Source organism: Petaurus breviceps, unplaced genomic scaffold (genome assembly GCF_028583685.1).
Source record: "Petaurus breviceps papuanus isolate PSGF00001 unplaced genomic scaffold, PetGlider_PUasm1.0 90845, whole genome shotgun sequence".
In the NCBI taxonomy this organism is placed as follows: Eukaryota; Metazoa; Chordata; class Mammalia; order Diprotodontia; family Petauridae; genus Petaurus; species Petaurus breviceps.
Genome location: NW_027187359.1, coordinates 5,883,420 through 5,905,315, shown reverse-complemented (window position 1 = coordinate 5,905,315; position 21,896 = coordinate 5,883,420). Strand labels below are relative to the sequence as shown.

General features: G+C 39.9%; 1 protein-coding gene across 2 annotated transcripts in view; it reads left to right on the top strand.

Moving 5' to 3' along the window:
- ASXL2 (ASXL transcriptional regulator 2) overlaps positions 1 to 12,024 on the top strand; it is a 178,202-nt gene extending 166,178 nt beyond the window's left edge. For both annotated transcript variants that reach the window (XM_069072009.1, XM_069072010.1), the window contains one exon: positions 238 to 12,024. In XM_069072009.1, the coding sequence (XP_068928110.1) occupies positions 238 to 2,676 (2,439 nt within the window). In that variant the 3' untranslated portion in view covers positions 2,677 to 12,024. The remainder of the gene's footprint in view (positions 1 to 237) is intronic.
- The last annotated feature ends 9,872 nt before the right edge of the window (positions 12,025 to 21,896 follow it).

Genomic DNA, 21,896 nt, shown 5'->3' with positions numbered 1-21,896 from the left:
ATTAGTTAACTGACACTTAAGAGCAAAATTTACAGCATAGAATAGATATTTAGAGTGGCCAAAAATGTGCTGACTAGAGGGAATCGAGGCTCTGGGGGTTGATGTATAAATGCTGAGGAAAGGGGAGCTCTGCCAAGATGGAACGAACCCTAGTCGTGGCTCTCGAATGCTGGTAAGCTTTGGTTATGTAATGTCAGTGGAAACTAAGTCACCTTTCATTTGTTTTTTTCCCCCCAGATCCCGGTCTCCAGAATCTCCCACGTGCCATTTCCTACAGGACAGGTCTCTCCCAGGGTTCGTTTTCCAGCCTCTATCACTAGTCCCAACAGAAAAGGAGCCAGAACCCTTGCAGACATCAAAGCAAAAGCCCAGTTGGCCAAAGCCCAGAGGGCCGCTGCCGCTGCCGCCGCTGCTGCCGCTGCAGCTGCCTCTGTTGGAGGGACCATCCCAGGTCCTGGCCCTGGAGGGGGAGGAGAAGGAGCAGCAGGAAGAGGAGGGGAGCCAGGATCAGGTGGAGCTAGTGAAACTGGAAAAGGGAACACACTGGAACTGGCAGGAACTGGAAGCAGGGGAGGTACGAGAGACCTTTTACCCGATGGTTCAGAGACTCAATCCCAAGTTGAGACCAAGGCCCCAGGCCCGACATCACCTCCCGGTGTCTCTAGAGCACAACTACAGCAAGCCCCCCCCTTACCATCCAGACCTGCAGTCAGTGGAGCAGCCCTCACTAACCCACCCCCCACAACTTCAGAGAAGCTGAAGAGTGAAAGTCCGGACTCCTCTTTGGGAACAGACAGAATGGTTCCCTATAGCCCTTCCCAGGTTCCCAGTAACTTCAAACAAGAGAAAGCACCTTCTCCTTCAGCAGGCTCAGCCCTGACCTCAGGGACCCCACCTGCTCAGGTTACAGCAGAATGCACAGTTGAGCCTAGAGCTGCTTCTAGGAAGGATATAATGAGTGTTGCAACTGTAGTAGAGACAAGTCCCAGTGCTCCTATGGAGGTGGCTCCTTCTCCTTTGACAACTTTACCATTAGCAGTCACTTTAGAAAAGCCTATGCCACCCCAGACCAGTGTTACTGCAGCACCTACTGTATCAGCTCCATCCTCTAGCACTTTGCCAACCTCTAGCCTTAAAGCTCAAGGAGCTTCCTCAAATACAAGCGGACCCACTGCACGGCCAAGCTCTAGTATTCCTGCTAATAACCCTTTGGTCACCCAGCTGCTCCAAGGCAAAGACGTTCCCTTGGAGCAGATACTGCCTAAGCCTCTCACCAAAGTAGAAATGAAAACTGTTCCATTGGTTGCAAAGGAGGAGAAAGGGACAGGAGCACCCAGGGACACCAGCATTACAGGAACTAGTGCCAGAGGGGAAGGGAGTGAGAGACAGTCTCATCTGTCTACACCTCAGTCGGAGAAAATACATCAAAGTAAGCAGTTACCCCAGGTCCCAAGGACCCTCCACCTTTTCTCAGGAAAGGACCTGAGGGACTCTAACATTGATCAGTATCCTTGCCAAGAAGGACTCAATAAGGCAACCCAAGAGCAGCTCCTCCAGACACTCATTAAAAGGGTTCAGAGGCAGAATCTGCTATCAGTCTTGCAGCCCACCCAGTTCAGCCTCTCTCACTCAGGTTTCCAATTAGAGGACATCTCTACCAGCCAGAGGTTTATGCTGGGTTTTGCAGGCAGAAGGACATCCAAGCCTGCCATGTCAGGCCACTACTTACTCAACATTTCCACTTATGGCCGGGGTTCAGAGAGCTTTAAGAGAGCCCAGTCCATGAATTCTGAAGATCGTTTTTGTTTGAACAGTCCTCCTGAGGCCTTTAAAAGGGAACAGCAGGATTACAAAGGAGCTACAGCAGATGGCAGCAGCAGTAAAGATGAAGATGAGACTGATGAAGAGAGTACTGATGATGAAGAGGAACAGATTCTAGTGAAGGAGGAGCCCTCACCTTCCCAGGTTTCTGGCAAGTGCGAAGGAGGCCCAGGGGTCTACAGCAGAGATACCCTATCGACCTATGACACTCTAACCAACAAGAACATGAAAGCCGAAGCACCAGGGATGGGTCATGCCACTGTCAGCAAGGAGAATTTCCACCTCTTTCCTACAGGTCAGGTATTTGACGGAAACACCCTGGCCAGAGATTTCATTCAGGCAGCACAGGAAAGAATGGCCCACGCAATGAGGGGAAAGATGATAAATAGTAGCCCTGAGCTATATGGTCCTCTTCCTCTCCCCACAGACAGCCCTACCCATCAGCCTCTGCTCCTTCCACCACTGCAAACCCCAAAGCTTTATGGAAGTCCACCACGCCAGCTTGGGCCCAGCTATAGAGGCATGATCAATGTCTCTACTTCTTCTGACGTGGACCACAGCTCTGCTGTGCCAGGAATGCCTGACTGTAATCAGGTGTCTAGCAACATGGGGGATGTCATGTCCTTTTCAGTGACAGTCACCACCATTCCTGCTAGCCAGGCAATGAACCCCAGCAGCCATGGACAGACCCTCCCTGTGCAGGCCTTCCCTGAAGAAAACAGTGTGGAGGACTCACCTTCAAAATGCTATTGCAGGTTGAAAGCCATGATCATGTGCAAAGGTTGTGGTGCCTTCTGTCATGATGATTGCATTGGCCCCTCCAAACTGTGTGTCTCCTGCCTTGTGGTCCGGTGAGAGACAATGGAAGAGCAGAAAATGAGACCGTAGAGGAGAAAAAAGTCGGTAGACAAGTATATAGGGAGACACAAGTGTGTATAGGTCCTTCTTTTGGAATCACAGGAAGAAATAACTAATTTCAGTTGTCTTACTCGAGATAAGTGTTACGTAATCAGGAATACAGAACACAGTTTTTACCTTTTAATGGAAGAGCACCTTGTTGTACAGTAAGTCTAAGTCAAGCAAGACTTTGTGAATTGTGACAAGTTTGCACTTATAAAATCATGTAAATATGTCACATTATTTTGTTTAAAAATTATTTTTCCAAGTGTTTAGGAGATAATGTATTGCCATGGACTCATGTTTTGGTTCCAGTTCACATGACTCAGAAAAGCTTGTTACCCTAGAAGAAGAGAGCCACTTTCCTCCCAACCTCTCCCATGTGAGTCAGGCTAAGAAAGGAAGGTAGAGAGAAAGGCCAAAGGTAATGACTCTCCATCCTAATGAAGGCCTTGAAATTCTGATTGGAGAAATTACTTGGCCTCCTTGAAGGATTTGGGCACAGGGCATACTTAGTCCTGTTGCCTAAGAGAGAGTCTTTTCAGTTTAGACATTGCTAAGGCATTAATTTCACAAAGAACATTGCAAACCTTTTTTCCACTGGCTCTGACCTGCTTCTGCTCCTGGTTCCCAGAAGCTGTGTGGCATATAACCACTATGCTTGTGGATACTTGCCATTCTCCCAACTCCACCCATGTGCCCTGAGACAGGGTATTCTAGGAAGGGTGCAGCACCTTTGGCTGCCTGCTACCTTGGGTAGGGCAGTGATTCCAGCAATAATAATGAGCACTTAGTTATTTCTGGGAGCTCTTGAGTAGGTCAACAGCAGACATGAAAAAAAAAAAAAGACAGTAATAGAACTTGGACTACATTTCCTTTTGTGTATGTTTGAAATCATGGGGGCATGGAAGAGCAAAAACTTGCTCAGTTTTAACACTAGCCTTGAAATAGTTCATCTTTCTTTCTTCAGCCAGACACTCAGTGCTAAGCAGACAGTCCTTAGATAGGATATGTGAGTAATGCCACAGTTGCAGCTTCTGTTACACTCATTTTGGCCTGACAGGACACTGTGGGGCATGTACTAGGCTAATAATTTATATATTTTTAAATTTATATATATGTATATATATTTTTTAAAACACAAGTCAGGCACTTTTCATATTTTTGAAAATACCAAACCCTCAGTTTGTCTGTGTCTGCTCTGAAAAGCCTAAGAGTAATGATGTCTACAAATGAGCAAGGGAGAAACAGCAGATTCACCTGGGAGTATGAAACTAGAACAGGGGGTCTGCACCCTGGCTAAATAGGACTGGAGGTTATCATTGGCTTAGTGGGCCTAGGACAGCAACCGGAATTATTTGGTAAAGTTGGAGTGACCTTGATTTGCAAAAATTATCATTTCAAGTACAAGGCCTAATTTCAAGTGTGTAAAATAGAAATATCAGTGCAGCTGACAAATACAACTAGTTATATTCAGACTTAATATTCAGGGCATGGCATTTCTGAAATCCAAAACGTTTTAGAGCTAAAGAATTGAATTACATTCCAGAATAGGAGATAGCAAGAGATACCTATTTAGTTAACTTGATTCTTTCCCATTTTATTCTTTTTTCCCCCCTTGTTATTGTTTATTCTTAAACTACACAATCTTACCAGCATTTACCCCCCCCCCTTTTTACTTCCTCCCTATTCCAAGCTTTGTGTAAGATTTACATCCCCATTAGTGGTCTCTCTCTTTTCCCCTGCTTGTGACCTGATGCAGTCATAGGACTGTCTGAAATTCATGCTCCAGGCTGGCATGATATTCTTCTATTGTTGACCCCTATGCATATAACAGTCAAGAGGAAGGACTCTGGAATCTCAAGGTTGGCGGTACCTGCTCCAATTAAGTCTCACAGCAGGAGATAAGACTGTGGGTTTGTTCTGCTGTCTACCTGCAGGTTGAAACACTCTTAGCAAGTTGAGGAGGTTGTAAGTGGAGAAGAATTTAACCTGCTGGTGGGTAACTTCATTCTCTGTCTCTACTTCCTTCCCCATGCTAGTAGTGTAGGAGGTTCATCAGTGTATGGTTCAAGAAAAGTTCTGGTTGATTCTTAAATCTAAGGATAGAAAAATATGAGTTAGCTACAGAGGAAGGGATACTTCAGGCCATCACAAGGCCAATCTATATTTTCGCTTAATTCATATTGACTGGTTTAAAAAATAAAAAAAGATCTTCAACATTATAACTCTTCACCAGATGCTCTAATATATAAGTTAACTGAAGCAAGCTCCTAATTTTCAAAATTTGTTTAAAAACCAAGAAATAGATTCATGCATTTCCCCCACAATGCAGTGTTTGAGTGCATTCCTGCCCTGTGTTCTCAGACTGTCACAACTTACTAAAAGGATTAAGTCCATTTCTCTGTTGTTGAGGATCTTATATGAACTACAAGGAAACCAGAGGGTGTAGGTCACACCCAATTTCACATTCTCTGTTGGAAAATAGCAGTGCATTGTTCAAGTTGAAAGTCATTTCTTGTATATTAAACAGCAAAAAAAAAAAAATACTTTTTAACTTGGTATTAGTCTTGAAAAATGAAGCAGTTGGAGATGAAAACCTATTGGAACATTATCAGTAGACAGTGGTTTTCCTGTATCTTCTGAGAGTTCTGATTTTGGTTTTAGTTTTAGGGTTGGTTTTTTTTTTTCCTATCTTCCTTCCTACTCAACTTGAAGTATTTTCAAGCCAAGTGCTGTGTTGTTATAGAATAGAGTTAAATTGCACTACTCCCATTGACTTTAGTTGGGTGTTGCATCCCTAGGGGGCATGCTTCAGATACACCCCTCTCCATCCTTCAGATGCCTTCTGGTACAGGTTCTTCTGCAGGGAAATAGCATTAATAATACAGTGTCTCCAGGTCTTAATTATGTGTGTTCTGAATTGTTTGTTATAAAATGTTCTTTGAATTTGAAATTGTGCTAGTTATAAAAATCACACCATCTAGTCAGTAACAGAAAACCAAACGCACAGATGCCCTCGGCTCTCTGTCCTCCTCTCCCACCATCCACACTCTCAGGTTAGGGATGCTCTTTGCTGTCAGATTGAGCGTCCTTCGTAAGAGCTGGTAACATGTTCTGCAAGGCCGAGAGATGTTTTGGAACTTATTTCTAAAATTTAAATAACCATCCAGGGAAAGACCAAATGTGTCAGATAAGAGTTTTAATCAACACATTGTTAATCACCTGGCTTTAGCCATTAAGAATAACAAGTTAGTGATATTAAAAATATAACTGGCAATTATTGCTTTTTACCACCTTCAGGACCATGAAAGAGCTCTCTGGTTAGGGTCTTATTGAATGTGGTTACCAAAATGGAAGGGTCTTAAGGAACTCAAGTTAACTGGGTGTTTTGAAGGCTCCGCTAACAGTGAGTAGCATCAGTGTCTTACCTTTGTCTGGCCCTCCTATATAAGGTAAACCCTACCAGTTTTCCCATAACAGCGAAATAGAAAAGGTCCTGATTCTGCCCCATTACTTAGCTCTACAAAGCATTTGGGCCAAAACTTGGCCCAGGGGGTAGGCTTCAGCTTGGGCCTTTGAAGAGTCCAGAAAGACTTTGGGACACATGATAGGCAGGGATTTTTCCTACCTAAACCTGTTGAAGGGAAGCAACAGGGATATTTGCTAAGATTGAAGTAATACCTTCAGAGATTCTTGGTTACTTTATTTTTATTAATCCTATACATTTGATACAAATATTGAAGATCAGTTTAAAAAAAGCTTTCCAATAATATATTTTAAGTAATATATATTTTAATATCTGTAAAAAAAAATTGACAGCAGAAGACTTGTGAATTTCTGATACAGGGTATGTTGGGTTCAGGGCCTCTGCAGAGGCACCTCTCTCCAAGGAAGTGACTGAAGGCACTCAGATTATTTCCATATAATGCAATAAGTAAAGGGGATAGTTCCGGGGTTTGTTTTTTATTTCAAAATAAATTTGACATTGTTTACCACAAGCTATTTTTTTCTTCCTGGCTATCAGGTTTGTACAAACTGGTTTAGTACATGCTAAACGTTAGTGTCTTTTGCCTTTTTAAAGGAATTGTTAACATTGGAATTGAGGGTATGTACAGAGAAGGTGGTGTCGACACCATTCATATTTTTTCACAAATAATATAGAAAATCATTTTACATAAGAATTTTAAGTATTTGCAATAAATATATGTATATAGACTGTATGTACTTCATATATTCTCTTATTTTTCATTTTATTATTAAGTAAAAGATGCTAAAAAATTAAAATAAAAACCTTTGAGCTGGTGAATTTTGAGGTCTGACCTATATCTGAGAGTGAGTTGAATGAGTGTTTCTGTTGCTTGACACTATTACTGCGACAATACCCCGAATTGTAGGGGAACAGGAAAATGGGGAGATTAATAAAGAAAGAATCAGAATAGGTTTTCTTTCTAAAATCTGGCATAGTTGGTTTTTTTTAGCCCCTTATTCTGCTTGTCTAATTTCTTTGCATTCTATGCTACATTCTTCCTATTCTATGTTTGTTGGCCCTCAAAAGAGGAAGTAGTCACTTTGTAGAGTGGCAGTTTTTTTCAGTTCAAAAGAAAGAACGATTGTGAAAAATCTTTATAAGGATTTTATAAAGAAGAAAGTACTGTTTCTTCCACACTTGTTAGTGACCACTTAACAAGAAAGCTCCTCTTTCCCCACCTTACTAAGCCCCAGGATTATGTGAGGAAATGTTCTCTAGCGAAGAGTGTAATACCCCCCCCTTTTTTTTTTTCAAGAATTACAGGTAAGTAATTAGTACAGTCTCTGTCAAACAGTTTTCAGGACTTTGGAGAGGTCTAAGTTGGGTCAAGAGAGTCTTGCTGAGGAAGAGACAGGCCGCTGCCCAGGGATATATGCTTGTACCACATTCATTGTTCGAACTCATTGTAACTTACATGGTGAATTTTCTAATCTAATTTTTTTTTTGGAAGGGGGTAGGCAGGGCACTTGGGGTTAAGTGACTTACCCAAGGTCACATGGCTAGTAACTGTTAAGTGTCACTTTTTTAAGGCCACTTTTGAACTCAGGTCCTCCTGACTCCAGGGCTGGTGCTCTATTCACTGTGCTACCTAGCCACCCTTTAATCTCTATTTTTTTTTTAAAAGAAATTTATAATGAAGAAGTTTGGAGACAAATATTTGATTGAATTAGAAGGAAAGAGCAGTAGTTTATTCCCAGAATAATAGCTAGCTAGCATTAATATAGTAGTTCATATAGGTTTGCAAACCACTTGTATTTTATGAGAACCTTCTGGTAGTCCTTGAGAGCTAGGAAGATTTACTGATAAACTTACCACCACTAAGAGATTATACTTTGAGATTGTAAGGTAAATATTTGGCATAGGTCCAGACTCTTAGTATTATTTGCCATGGGGCACTGAGAGTTTAAGCCACCCAAGCTCAGTCTGCCACTATATGCATTCACTGCCTCTGACCATAGAGTATGGGATGTCTAAACACGTCAAGGTCTGCAGTACAGTTATAAAAATTTAAAACGACTATTGTTCTATGTGTGTCATTTCTTAAGGATTTGATAGAAAATTAGAATGGGAGGAGACTATGAACTATGAAACTGACTTCTCATTTTGTTTCAGTAGTAAACTGTTCTATAATCCCATGGTCATTATAATATCTCTTCCACAAAATATTCTTTAAAAATCAGTCATTTTGGTTACATAGTTAGACCCTTAAAAATCTGGCAGTTTTCTTTCTTGAAAATGGGAACGGGATCAGATAAAGAAATGGAGAGTGCCTAACAACAAAGCAGGAGAACACTATAAGCTCAAATCTATATTTGCTGAAAATCCACACATCTCTAAAGGAACTGATTTAATCTCAGGAAAATTGTGCTTAAATTCTTTACGTAAAATAAGGTATAAAACGTTAAAATGAGTTCAAATAAAATGAACAGGTGAGACAATGAACATTGTTCAAGATCCAATAACTTCTAATCTACACGCTTTTGAGAGTATAGTTTCCATTCTATCAGTAGCTTTTCTGTCTTTTTTATCCCTAGTGCCTTGATTACTGGCTTGAACATAGTAGGCACTTAACATGTAGTTTTGTTTTGTTTTTGTATTTTTGCTTTCTGGAAGGGCAATTGGGGTTAAGTGACTTGCCCAAGGCCACATGGCTAGTAAGTGTGTCAAGTGTCTGAGACCAGATTTGAACTCTGGTCCTTAGTCCAGGGCCGGTGCTCTATTCACTATGCTACCTAGCTGCCCCTAGTTTATTTTATTTTTTAATCATCAGGTGAAGTACCTTGCATTCATGATAAGGCAAAGTGTTGACTTAGCAACAGTTCATTCTGTAGCCCAGTGGGAAGTTTGAAGAATAATTGGGTTACTTTGATGGTTGTGACCTCATCAATGTGAGCACTCCTACCACTGTTTCTAATTGCAGCTCATCCATGTCTTTTTAGTTGTGCCCCATCCTTCCATAAATTCTTTGTGGAGAATTTAACCTTGTGTTCTAAAGGACTCGTTTTAATATTTTGTTAACTACCGACAGTATTCATTATCTATAATAGGTAGCCAACTTTTGGTGTGGACCTGTACGGAACATCCTACATGGTGCCAGTAAACACCTTTGGTGAGCATCTGTCTCCCCACTTTATTTTTTATTAGACATTTATATTCAGAAAATGGTTAAAGTTATCACTGTGGCTACATCTATCAGGGCATCTTTTTTTTTTTTTAGCTTAATATACATGGGGAGCATTGAGGGAGAACCTTTAAGGCTAAAACTTCCTCATGTTCTACTGAGTCAAATACTCTTTGTCTACGATCAGTAATAAATCAGAATAAAGACATGGTCTGATATAAAATGATGTTCAAGAACATTTTTTTTTCATTTGAGTATCTCAACATTCATAGACCATCATTATTAAGTTTATTTTTGAGATGAGTACATCACATGGGTCAGTAGTTGCTAAAGTCTTCTAAGCAACTATTTTGTGGGGGAGCATGGGGACAAGTAATGGTATTGAAATATGAGAGGGTTTTAGTCATCGTTACCTGACTTTGGTGAAATGTGAAATAGGACAATGACTGGCAGCATGTTAAAACTTAGAGACTAGAGGGATGGTGACTTTGGTGAGCTGTACAAATATTAGTAAAAATTGTTTGGGATTTGTCAAAGGCTCTGGAATTGTTAATAGCTCTAGAAATGTTACAGACATAGGGAATATGCAAATAAGATAATAAGCTATCATTCTATGGTCTAAAGGTGCCATGGGACAGCCATTTCTTAGGTTCAGTGGACCTTTTCAATGACAAAAAGATTGCCACCTTGGCCATTCTCTTCCTTTCCCATTGTATGCCTTGACGTATTGGGTAGAAGTGTTTTTACAACTCTCAGCTGTTAGGATCTGTTTAAGACCTGGCAGAATTTGCTCTTTCCCCTTTTCCTCCCACCTTTACATTCATTGTAATGAAAAGTCATGCATTTGATCAAGATGTGGCATAAGTTTTGTTTTTTAACAAGAATTCTAATGCGTGGTGTTTTAGTAACACTGATCCTGATATTTGTTTTGGTGATTTTGTGTAAAAGTCCTAAGCAGGACTCCTTGAGTCTGTGCTTCTCACTCTGTTCCTAACAATGATCTATCTGCTACTCTAAAGCATGGCTCTGGATTTCAGGTTCTGTTCTCTCTAGGTTTTCTTATGGAACTAACAGATTTATGCTTATTCTCAATAAAGAGGGAAACAGGGAAAATGGGTATTTCTCCCTTTTGTAAGACTTGACTATTCTAATATTTTGAGACATTTTATCAGAAGAGATATAGATTTACTTGGGCAATAAATTCCAAATCTGGACTCTTATCTCTAAACCCCATACTCATTTCTAATGGAGAGAATGTAACAAGCAATGACCAAGTGTGATTTCAGGACTGAGTGTTGGGTAGACTCTGGAGGCCCTCCAATTGGAAGAGTCAGAGATTTCAGAAAATGACAGAAAAATACTGTGCTGGAATTATCTTTGTTCTTCTAGAACATAGAAGCCACCTTAGGGAGAGAGAAGATAAATTACATATTTATTTGTTAAATTAAAAATTGAAAAAAATTTTTTTGGTAATCTCCAGGATGCTTTAAACTCTTTAAGAATCACCTGTAATTTGTAGTATACAAAGACAAGATTAATTCACTGTTAGTAGAATGTATTGTTTGTTGAGTCACTTTACCAGATTAGAGATGGGTGTCTAATACAATGGCAGTAAATTAACCTGACCAGGGTGTTGTATCTGGGCTATGGATCCTGCTTCTGACCTCACTAACACCGTTCTAAACAGCTGCCTGCTCTATTAGTTGCCCTGAATATACTCGGTATCATTAGCAACAAATAACAGCCACAGAAATGAGACCCAAGTAATTCAGTTTTTCTGTAGATTTGTGACTATGAGGCAGAAAGGGGTTGTTTATAGTTCATTCAGTCAGAGGTTCTAGTTGGACACAAGGAAGAGATCTTGGGTAGAAGCCTCTATGTGTGTGCATGAACAGCCACACCTGCAAGTCATGGCTTAACCAGTATCTGCCTCGGGTTCATGCCTTGGTTATGCTGTGAATGAAGTTTAACATTTCTGGGATCTGTTCTTTAAAAAAAAAAAAATGCACGTCATCATAGCCAATAGAGTGTAGGACTTGTTAAACAGTCAGGACACTTACCCTAAATCAGCCATTCTTTTGATTTTAGGTGTCCAGGTATCTCTTACCTGTAAGCACCACTGATGAACTGTATAATTCTTTTGCACAAGCCTTAAGATTAGTGAAATCATGGATTTAGACCCCCTTTTTACGGTTTTGGAGATAAGGGCCAATAGAAAGCACTCCCTAAGAGTTGGTCAGCATTAATATCACTATAGGGCAAGATTTTTGTCAGGTATTCTTTGAGCTCCAGATTGCATCGAAGCTCTACTGACTGTGATCTTTTCATCTGACCATGCCAAGCTGTATCCGGCTCCAGCTTACCACCTTCACCAGCACTGGGAGACCAGAGGAATGGGAGCAATTACCATATGTGTCCTTGTCACTTTAAAATCTTACATGCCAGTAGGCCTTAGCACTTTGAAAAACAAAATCTGCCTTGTCATTTCCTGTCACTACCATACCTACTTTTCCTACTACCTTACACCATTCCTGTTGTTCATGTAAAACTACCTGCTTCAGAATTGAATGTAAAATAGTATTTCTGCACATGGACAGAATGTGTATTTTATCTTAATGTTTCATTTTATGTTAAATAAAAGCATATAATTTTACTCTGGTGACTGCGCCTGCATCTTTCCAAAATAGCTAAGGAAGCATGCTTTCCTCATAGTCAAGGCTATGGAAGAAGTCTCTAGTCTGTTCCTCCTTGCTTGAGAAATAACACCCTCTTTCCATTAGGAATCATATTCAGAATATAAACATTCATTTGAGAACTGATGCAAAAAGAAAGAATAGTCTGTTTGGAATTTTAGGGGCAATTATCTGATTCAGCAAGTGTATCTCAGAGTAGGGCATTTCAGCTCTTAGACAAGAGTGAATGTGAGAAGAGTGAATGTATTCATGTAAGAAAAATAAAACCATTAAAAACTCAAGACAGGACCCAGAGAGAGTGAAACTCTTGACTACTGGTTTACCAGTCCAGAGTTCAAATCCTTTCAAACCTTTCTTATGTCTATGCCTTTTTGCTACCTCCATTAATAGGTTTGAGACCTCTTCAACTAGGTTTTTCTTTAGTGGTGATTGACAGGAAGAAAATCTGTTTCTGAGCAGAACAGCCGGAAGTGAGAGGTTATGTCTAAATCCAGCCTAACCAACACAACTTTAAAACAGAAAAAAAAAAAAAGCATACCAAATAAAGTAGGTTTTTGTTTTCTTAAAGAAGGGAAAGAAAACATTTCTCTTCCCCCTCCCCCCAAACTGGTTCATCCAATGAAGGAAGAGTGTCACATCACCAGCATACTAGAACTTTGTGTCCTAGGATCGTCATGACTGCGACATGCTATATTGCTTTTGAGAGTATGCTCTCTGCAATGATGCAATTGTTTCTGTTCTGGCCAGAAACCCTGAGCATCTTCCTCTCCCAGGTTGTTTTTTTTTTTCTTTGAGTAGGTAAAAGAGGCTGTTTTTTGACCTTATTACTTACCTAGCCTTAATCACTGAATGGGTGTTGGCTAGATAAACAGACCTGGGAAAGATATGGCTTAAAAAAAGCCAAGGTCTCCCTTGGCATCTGAGACAGTTTCCAGCCATCCTGATCTATGTCTTGCCACTTGACCCAGATGGTTCTGGAGGAGACAGTGAAGCTGATGATTTTGCACAGGCCTACCTTGCTTAAATCCAATTCATTTGCAAGCCAATACATCACCTTTCTGTTGTCTTTGGTCCTTTTCCAGAACAAAGGACAAACCACAACAGCCATACTTCATGGAGTGGAGATTTGTATATTCACCAAGGCCTAGTGCTCTAGACTGGAGAGAGTTGGTGACTTTGAATAGTGGAGGAGACTAGTCATGCTGAGCCTGCTCCAATACTATGTGGGCCAGACGGGAAGACACGTGATACATTCTGACAAGACAAATGAGAGGTTTGCTTAAGCCCAGCTCCATACCACCATTTCAGAGCAAGATATGTGTCAAATAGCATAAAGGAATGACTACATGCAGCAACAAGAAAATACAAAAATAACATAGAAAAGTGATTTTTAAGATAAGAAAAAGACCCAATATAATCACTAAATACTATAGAGTATAATAAACTTACTCAGAAACTTCTGATAAAAGGAGACAGCAATTTTCACGAGACCTTAACTCAGAAATAAGTGAACAACTTAAGAAACTCCAGAATTATTCAGAAGAGCAGTAAAAGACAAATGGGTGGAGATGAGAACAGAAAGGACAACTTGAAGAAATCAAAGAAGAGCGGGGCAGGCATATAGAGCCAGTGGTGAGAGAACCTCCTCGAAGCAGTAGGTTCTGAAAAAGAATGGCCAGCTCTGAACCTGGAAACGCAGAAGTGGAAGGTAACCAGATCAGCACATACATGTCCTTTCTTGAAGGCAAGAGAATCCGACTGTAAAACTGCAGTCCCCTGAGAATCACGGGTCTTCCAGAAGATCACAATCAAAATACTTCCATACTATACTTGAGAAAATCAGAAAAAATGGACCAAAATACTGGAAACTGTGAAAGTGTAGATTGATAGAAGCCATAATCCATTAATCAAAACGCCAAGATTAACTCACCAAGAGTATGGTCATGCTTCACAATTTCAGTTTAAACTACAAATATTGCAACCATCTAGTAGGAATCCCTTCCCATACAAAAGATGAACAGTTTGAATCACCAAAGAATGCTCCTAATTTAAAAAATCAAAGCATCTCTAGGTAGGAGCAGGAGAGGGATATAGTAGGAAATAAATGTGATATAAACAAAAGATACCTATACTTTTTTTTTTAATGAAACATCCCATTAAATAGAAATTTAACAACTTCAAAATAAAGTTTAACGTCATTGAAGAAAGAAAAAATAAAGACTGTTGGACATATAAGAAAGGACAATGATTATCCTCAAAACCGGAAAGACCCTCTTTGTTTATGTTTGGGCATGCACATGCCTACCAGTTGATTTGTATTTTAAGCTGTTTCCCCAAATAGAGACATTACAGAAACCCATAGTTAAATACATCTCTTGCCTGAGAGGCTAAAGGAAGCTTATGTCCTAGTTATATATTCATTATCAAAATTTATAGGAATGGATGAGTGGCATTATTCATCATCAGAAGGAATACCCTTGGAGTCAGGAGGACCTGAGTTCAAATCCGGCCTCAGACACTTAACACTTACTAGCTGTGTGACCTTGGGCAAATCACTTAACCCCAATTGCCCCTGCCCTCCCCCTCCAAAAAAAAAAAAAAAGGAATACCCTTGTCAGAGGTTACAAATCTGTTTGCATATTTGAGTCACTAGAAAAACAATTATATTCTGCTGTACTCCTTTTATGAAATTAATACTTGATACCTAAACTGGATTGGTATGAAGCACAGAATTACAGAACAACCTAATTCATGAACATTGGTGCAAAAATTTTTGGGAAGAGACTACAGAAATAGATGCCAAGAAATATCAAATATGACCAAGTTGTATTATATCAGGGAGGATACAACATTAAGAAGAAAATCAACAGGATCCTAGAAAAACCATACAAGCATATCAATACAGTTTTTTCTTAAAAACCCAAGATGCATTATGTTTTTTAAAAACCTAAAAGGATAGTTATTAAAGGAGAATTGGTATGTCAAATTATATGCCTGAAATACAAAGCTATCATTATTTGCAATGGAAAAGTAATGCATGCTTTCCCACTAAGTTCAGGGGTAAAGCAAAGATGTCTTCTTTTCCCACTATAATTTGATAATGGTCAATACAGCTAAAAAATAAAAGAAGGTAAAATTATTTGCAGATAGTATGAGTTTAAAAACTTCCACGGATTGTTGTCTACTCATTAAATTGTGTACAACTCCTCATGACCTTATGTACCATAGCATGCCAGGCCCTTATATCCTTCACTCTCTCCTGAAGTCTGTCCATGTTCATTGTTCTATGACACTATATCCATCTCATCCCATTATTCTGTTTTCCTTTTGCCTTCAGCCTTTCCCAACATTAGAATCTTTTCCATAGGGGCGGCCAGGTAGCACAGCGAGTAAGAGCACCGTCTCCAGTGTTGAGAACACCTGGAGATCGAATCCCTGGCTCAGACACTTAGCACCCACCCAGAAACACCTGGCCGTGTAACCTTGAGCAAGTTACTTAACCCCAATTGCTTAGGGACGGCCAGGTGGCTCAGCGAGTAAGAGCACTGGTTCCAGTGTTGGGATGACCTGGATCAAATCCAGGCTCAGATACTCAGCACCACACCCAGAAATAACTGGCCGTGTAACCTTGAGCAAGTTACTTAACCCCAGTTGCTTTAAAAAAAAAAAAAAAAGAATCTTTTCCATCGAGTCCTGTCTTCTCATTATGTGGCAAAAGTATTCAAGCTTTAGCTTCCGCATTTGACCTTGTGGGGAATAGCCTGAATAAATTTAAATAGTGACTGATTTGATCTCTTTACTGTCCAGGGGATTCTCAAAAGTCTTCTCCAGCACCACAGTTTGAAAGCATTGATTCTGCATTACTCAGCTTATTTTATAGTCCAGTTCTCAAAGTCATACATTGCTACTGGCAAAACCATAGCTTGGACTATTTTGTTGACCTTTGTTGGCAAAGTGATAATTACTTTTTAGTAAGATGTCCAGATTTTCCATAGCTTTCCTTCTAAGGTGCAAGCATCTTTTAATTTCCTGGCTGCAGTTGCTGTCTGCAGCAATTGTTGAGTCCAAGAATATAAAATCTGGCACTGTTTCCATTTCTTCTCTATTTGCTAGGAAGTTGGCTTTTTTTTTTAATGTTAAGCCTCAAGAGAGCTTTTACTTTCTCCTCTTTCACCCTCATCAAGACGCTTCTTCACTTTCTGCCATCTGAATAGTATCATCTGCATATCTGAAATGGCTGTTATTTCTCTTGGCAAACTTAATTCTGGTTTTTGATTCATTCAGTCTGGCATTTTGCTTGATGTACTCTGTATAATTTAAGTAAATAAAATGATAGTATACAGCCTTGTCATATTCCTTTTCCAGTCTTAAACCAATCAGTTCTATATTTAGTTCTAACTGTTCTTTCCTGGCCACATACAGGTTCCCTAGGAGACAAGTAAGATGATGTGGTACCCCCATCTCTTTGAGAAGTAGCCATATTTTGTGGTGAGCCACACACTCAAAGGCCTTAGTGTAGTCAATGAAGCAGAATGTTAATGAAGCAGAAGTAGATGTTTTTCTGGAACTCCCTTGCTTTCTCCATAATCTAGCAAATGTTGACAATTTGGTCTCTAGTTCCCCAGCCTCTTCAAAAACTAGCCTGTGCTTCTGGTCATTCTCAGTTCTCATGTTGCTGAAAAATTCACATATTGTTTGAAGTACAGTGTTTCCCCGATAATAAGACCTATCCCGAAAATAAGCCCTCCCCTTACTGTGTAAGATTCCTCTAAAATAAGCCCTCCCCCAAAAATAAGCCCTATTGAGATTGCTACTGTAGTGAAGGTGATCCCCTGCACTACACGCTACATTACGGTACCCTCTGTATGCACCGTCCCCCCCGTGAAACGCATGCCGCACTCCGAGCTGCATCCAATCAGAGCTGCAGCAGTGAGCGCGTCATCCTGTTGTTTATTGAATTCATTATTGAATAAAGGTACATTTTTTGTTCACATTTACCTGTTTATTAAAATTGCTGTCAATGTTCATTAAAATAAGCCCTCCCCTGAAAATAAGCCCTCTGGTGTTTTTCTGTCCAAAAAAATTTAATAAGACAGTGTCTTATTATCAGGGAAACACGGTTTCTTATGTATAACCTTGCTGGTGTGTGAAATGAATGCAATTGTTTGGTAATTTGAATATTCTTTGACATTGCACTTCTTTAGGAATGGGATATAAACTGATTTTTTTCTAATCCATTGGCCATTGTTCTCCAAATTTGATGGCATATTTAGTGCAGCACTTTAACAGCATTACCTTTTAGGATTTTAAGTAGCCCAGCTGGATGGGACTCCATCACCTCCACTAGCCTTATTTGCAATGCTTCCTAAGGTCCCCTTGACTACATTGTCCAGGATATCTGACTCTAGATCAGTAACCACACTGTTGTGATTATCAGTGATGTTAAAATCTTGTATAGTTCTTTCATATATTCTTGCCACTTCTTTTTAAGCTCTTCTACTTCTGTTAAGACCCTACCATTTTTATCTTTCATCATGCCCATTTTTGCAGGAAATATTCCTTTGATATCACTAATTTTCTTGAGATCTCTTGTCTTTCCCATTCCATTGTCATCTTCTGTTTCTTTGCATTGCTCATTTAAGAAAACCTACTCTCTACTTGCTGTTCTCTGGGATTCTGCATTTATTTGGTTGGGTATATCTTTCCCTTTTCCTTTCCCTTTCATTTTCCTTCTTTCCCCAGCTATTTATAAAGCTTCAGCTAGACAGTAATTTTGCTGTCTTGCTCTTCTTTTTCTTTGGAATGTTTTTTGTTGCTGCCTCTTGTACAATATTGCAAAATTCTGTCCATAGTTCTTCAGGCACTCTACCAGATCTAATCTCTTAAATCTATTCATCACCTCCACTTCACATAAGATATGTTATTTAGGGCATTCCTATATGGTCTGGTGGTTTTCCCTACTTTCTTCAATTTAATTCTTAATTTTGCAATAGAAAGCTCATGATCTGAGCCACAGTCAGCTCTGGGTCTTCTTTTCACTGACTATTTAGAGCTTGTCCAACTTGGTCTGCAAAGTATATAATCAAACTGATTTTGATATTGATCATCTGGTGGTGTCTTTGTGTAGAATTGCCTCTTGGGTTATTGAAAAAGAGTGTTTGCTATGACCAGTGAGTTATCTTGATAAAACTCTATTAGTCTCTTTCCTGTTTCATTTTGTACTTCAGGCCCAAACTTGTCTGATATTCCAGTTATCTTTTTATTTCTTTATTTAGCATTCCAATCTTGAAGGAGGAATGCATCATCTTTTGGGGGGTGTTATTTCTAGAAGACGTAGGTCTTCATAAAACTGATCAATATTGGCCTCTTCTGCATCAGTGTTTGGAGCCTAAACTTGTATTACTGTTATGCCAAATGGTTTACCTTGGATTTGAACATAGTATTGTTGTTTTTTAGATGATACACAGTATTGCTTTTCTCACCCTTTTATTGACTATAAGGACTACTCCATTTCTTCTGAGGACTTCTTGTCTGCATTAGTATATGTAGAGATCACCTGGATTCACCCATTCCCATTCATTTAAATTCACTGATACCCAAGATCTCAAAGTTTAATCTTTTAATCTCCTATTTGGCCACTTTCTGCTTATCTTGGTTCATAGATCTTACATTCCACGTTGCTATTCAATATTGATCTTTATAGCATCAGATTGTCCTTTCATCACCAGATACATCTGCAGCTGAGCTTCCTTTCAGGTTTGGCCCAGCTGCTTTAGTAGTATTGAAACTACTTGCAGTTGTCCTCCCCTCTTCCCTTTCTCCTCTCTTCCCCAGTAGCATATTGGACACCTTCTGACCTGAGGGGCTCCCCTTCAATGTCATCTGTTTTTATCATTTTAGTAACTGTTTGTGGGTTCTTCTTGGCAAAGATACTGAAGTGGTTTGCTATTTCCTTCTCCAATAGATCCCCTTTTGTCAAAGCTCTCCACTACTACCTTTTGGGGTAAACCTGCATGACATAGCTCATAGTTTCATTGAGTTTTGCAAGTACCTTCACCAAGACAAGGCAGTGATCCAGGAAGGACTCAAGAGAAAGAGGACAAAATAGAGTTTTCATTAACAGATAAAGATGGGGAAAGGAGGAGAGAATAGCTAGTTCAGAGGTGATAACCTACGAAGAATTGAAGGGTTGAGGAATTGGAGGTTATGGTGAGGCTAAAGAGCAGGGTTTGGTATTGAAAAACAGGGAGAGGTGGGATGCCGATAAATTGAGATCAATTAAGGAAATCTCAGAGTTTGTGAACATAGAAGTGGTGCATTTATGGGCGATGGCAAGATCAAGGATATGATTATCCTGGTGTGTGACTGACACAGGGTGAAGGATTAGGTCATAGGACATGAGTAAATTGAGGAACTTGGAGGTTAGGATGTCAGAAGGAATATCAACATGCATGTTAAAGTCCCCTAGTATGAAGGCAGGAGTTGGGGAAGAGAAAGATTGTTAGCCATACACTGAATTCATGGAGGAGACGAATGTCCTTGAGGGTCAGTAGACAACATCTACTAGAATTTTAATTGGGTGCTAGATGTGAATTGAGTGAACCTTAAAGGATTACTCAAAGATTACTGAGCGATAATGGTAAAAGGGGACATGGCATTGAGGAGCAAGGAGTATTCCAACTCTTCCATATTGATCAGTGAGTCAGGGGAATAATTGAAAGTGCAGCCAGCACTAAAAAAGGTTCCCAGGGGAGGTTGTATCATCAGGAGGGAGCCAGGTCTTAGTGAGAGGAAAGGAAAGGATTTAAGATGATGAAGATGATATTTTTGTAATATTTAACAAATAAATAATAAAAACTGACATAATGGTTACTATGTGCTGTGTTAAATACTTTACAATTATTATTTCATGTGATTCTCACAATTCTAGGAGGTAGGTGCTATTATCCCCATTTCACAGATGAGGAAATTGAGACAGGCAAAAGTTAAGTGACTTGTCCAGGGTTACACACCTAGTAAGTGTCTCAGGCTAGATTTGAATCCAGGTCTTCATGATTCCAGGCCTGATGCTCTATCCACTGTGCCACCAAAAGCAAATTTGTTGCCTGTGGAGCAAGATTTCCAGAGAATATAGTAGAAGGTAAGTGTAGTTTTGGTGTGGGACATTGGGATTGAGGGGAATGGGAATAAAGAATCAGTCATTGGAGGATGAGGAATGGAGTTTGAGTGGTGACCTACAGGGACTGAAAATGTTAATCACTAAGGGAAGATTTTAGATTGATTTTCAGTATTCATAGAGGTGGACTCAGGATGGAATCTTCAGAGCATTAAATAGTTCAGACAAAGAACACAGGTACTTGGAGCAAAAGGAATGGTTTTACTCTCCTTTCCCCCAAGGTAGGAGACTAGATTGGAAACTTAATGGAATGGCACCCTCTCCCCTCATGGTAGCAACAGGAGACTGGGATGGTTCTTTTTCAAGGGAAGCTGAAAATCAAGCAAGAATGGTATGAGAAATGTCTGACACCTTCTCAGGGGCACTGAGACTGAGCCTTGGCTAGAGGCTATAGGTATTTCTGGTCACACAGGGAGGCTTCCATCTTGTTTGCCAAAGCTGACTTGCTTTTCTGGTGGACTCCCTTTCCTGTTGCTGGTGGGCTTGTGGCTGAATTTTGATGCATTTCTGACTGATATGGATGAAGTCACTGTAGCTTCTCTTTTGGATTTTTTAATTCAGTCTGGTGCTATTTTTAGGTTTTAGTTGGATGTATATGGGAGCTGGGTTACCTAACCTCTTGTTTCAGTAGTCATCTTAACCAGAAGTTCCTAAACAACCAAAATTTATCACCCCATCCAGTTCCTGGAGGCATTTAGATTGCCAGCTCTCAGTTTCATTTTTCCTTCTTTCTCAAAGAATTTAAGGACCTTAGTGTACATCCTTCCTCTCTAGTCCATCCCCTGCCCTTATATTTGGGGGTTTCAATATACATGTTGACATATTCTTAAATCCCCAAGCTTCACAGTTTGCCACTGCCATCAACTCTCATCACCTGAAACTACCCTCAACCACGGAGAATGGTCTGAAGCCAGATTGCAATGGGTTAAGAAGTGGAGTTTTTCAATGAAAGGGAGGGGAAATATAGAATGATAATTTGCAAAGATGACTGGGTCAATTGAAAGTGTGTTTTGTGTTTGTTTATTTTTTTTTATTTCTTTGTTTTTACCAAAACTCTGATTTCTCTGGGATGGAGAAATTCTTGTGAGGGAACTTGCTCTACCAATTCAAATAAGTACTTCCCAAGTAGTCCTGAAGAGCTATCTGGGATACTCAGATTAAATAACTGTTTAGAGTCAGGGTCACACATCTAGTATGCATCAGAAGTAGCACTGGAACCCAGATCTTATCACAGATTTAGAGATGAAAGGTCATCTATCTCTTCACACACTATATATTATTTTCCCTCAGTGAAATGAAAACAAGTCCCACAGCAGGCACTCAACAAATGCCTTTTGAATTTAATTTAATTGGGTATATGTCTCCTTTAATTCTGTCATTTTCATAGTTCAACACCCATGGAGAAAAGGATTAATAGCTCTTTCCTCACCTCCCCCAGAGTCTGATCAGGCTTGAGGGAATCTGCAATTGGACTTTTTGCCCTTTGTTATCTTGCCTGCTGGGGTTGGGGGTGGTAGGTGCACTGAGAAGTCAACTCTGTAATTAGTCTAAATATAGGAAAAGGCTGCTGGCTCATAAGTTAATTATCCCACCGCAGCAGGAGAATAAAGAACAGGGGAGGTGTGCAGAGTTTACTACACCATTCTCCTCAGCCCT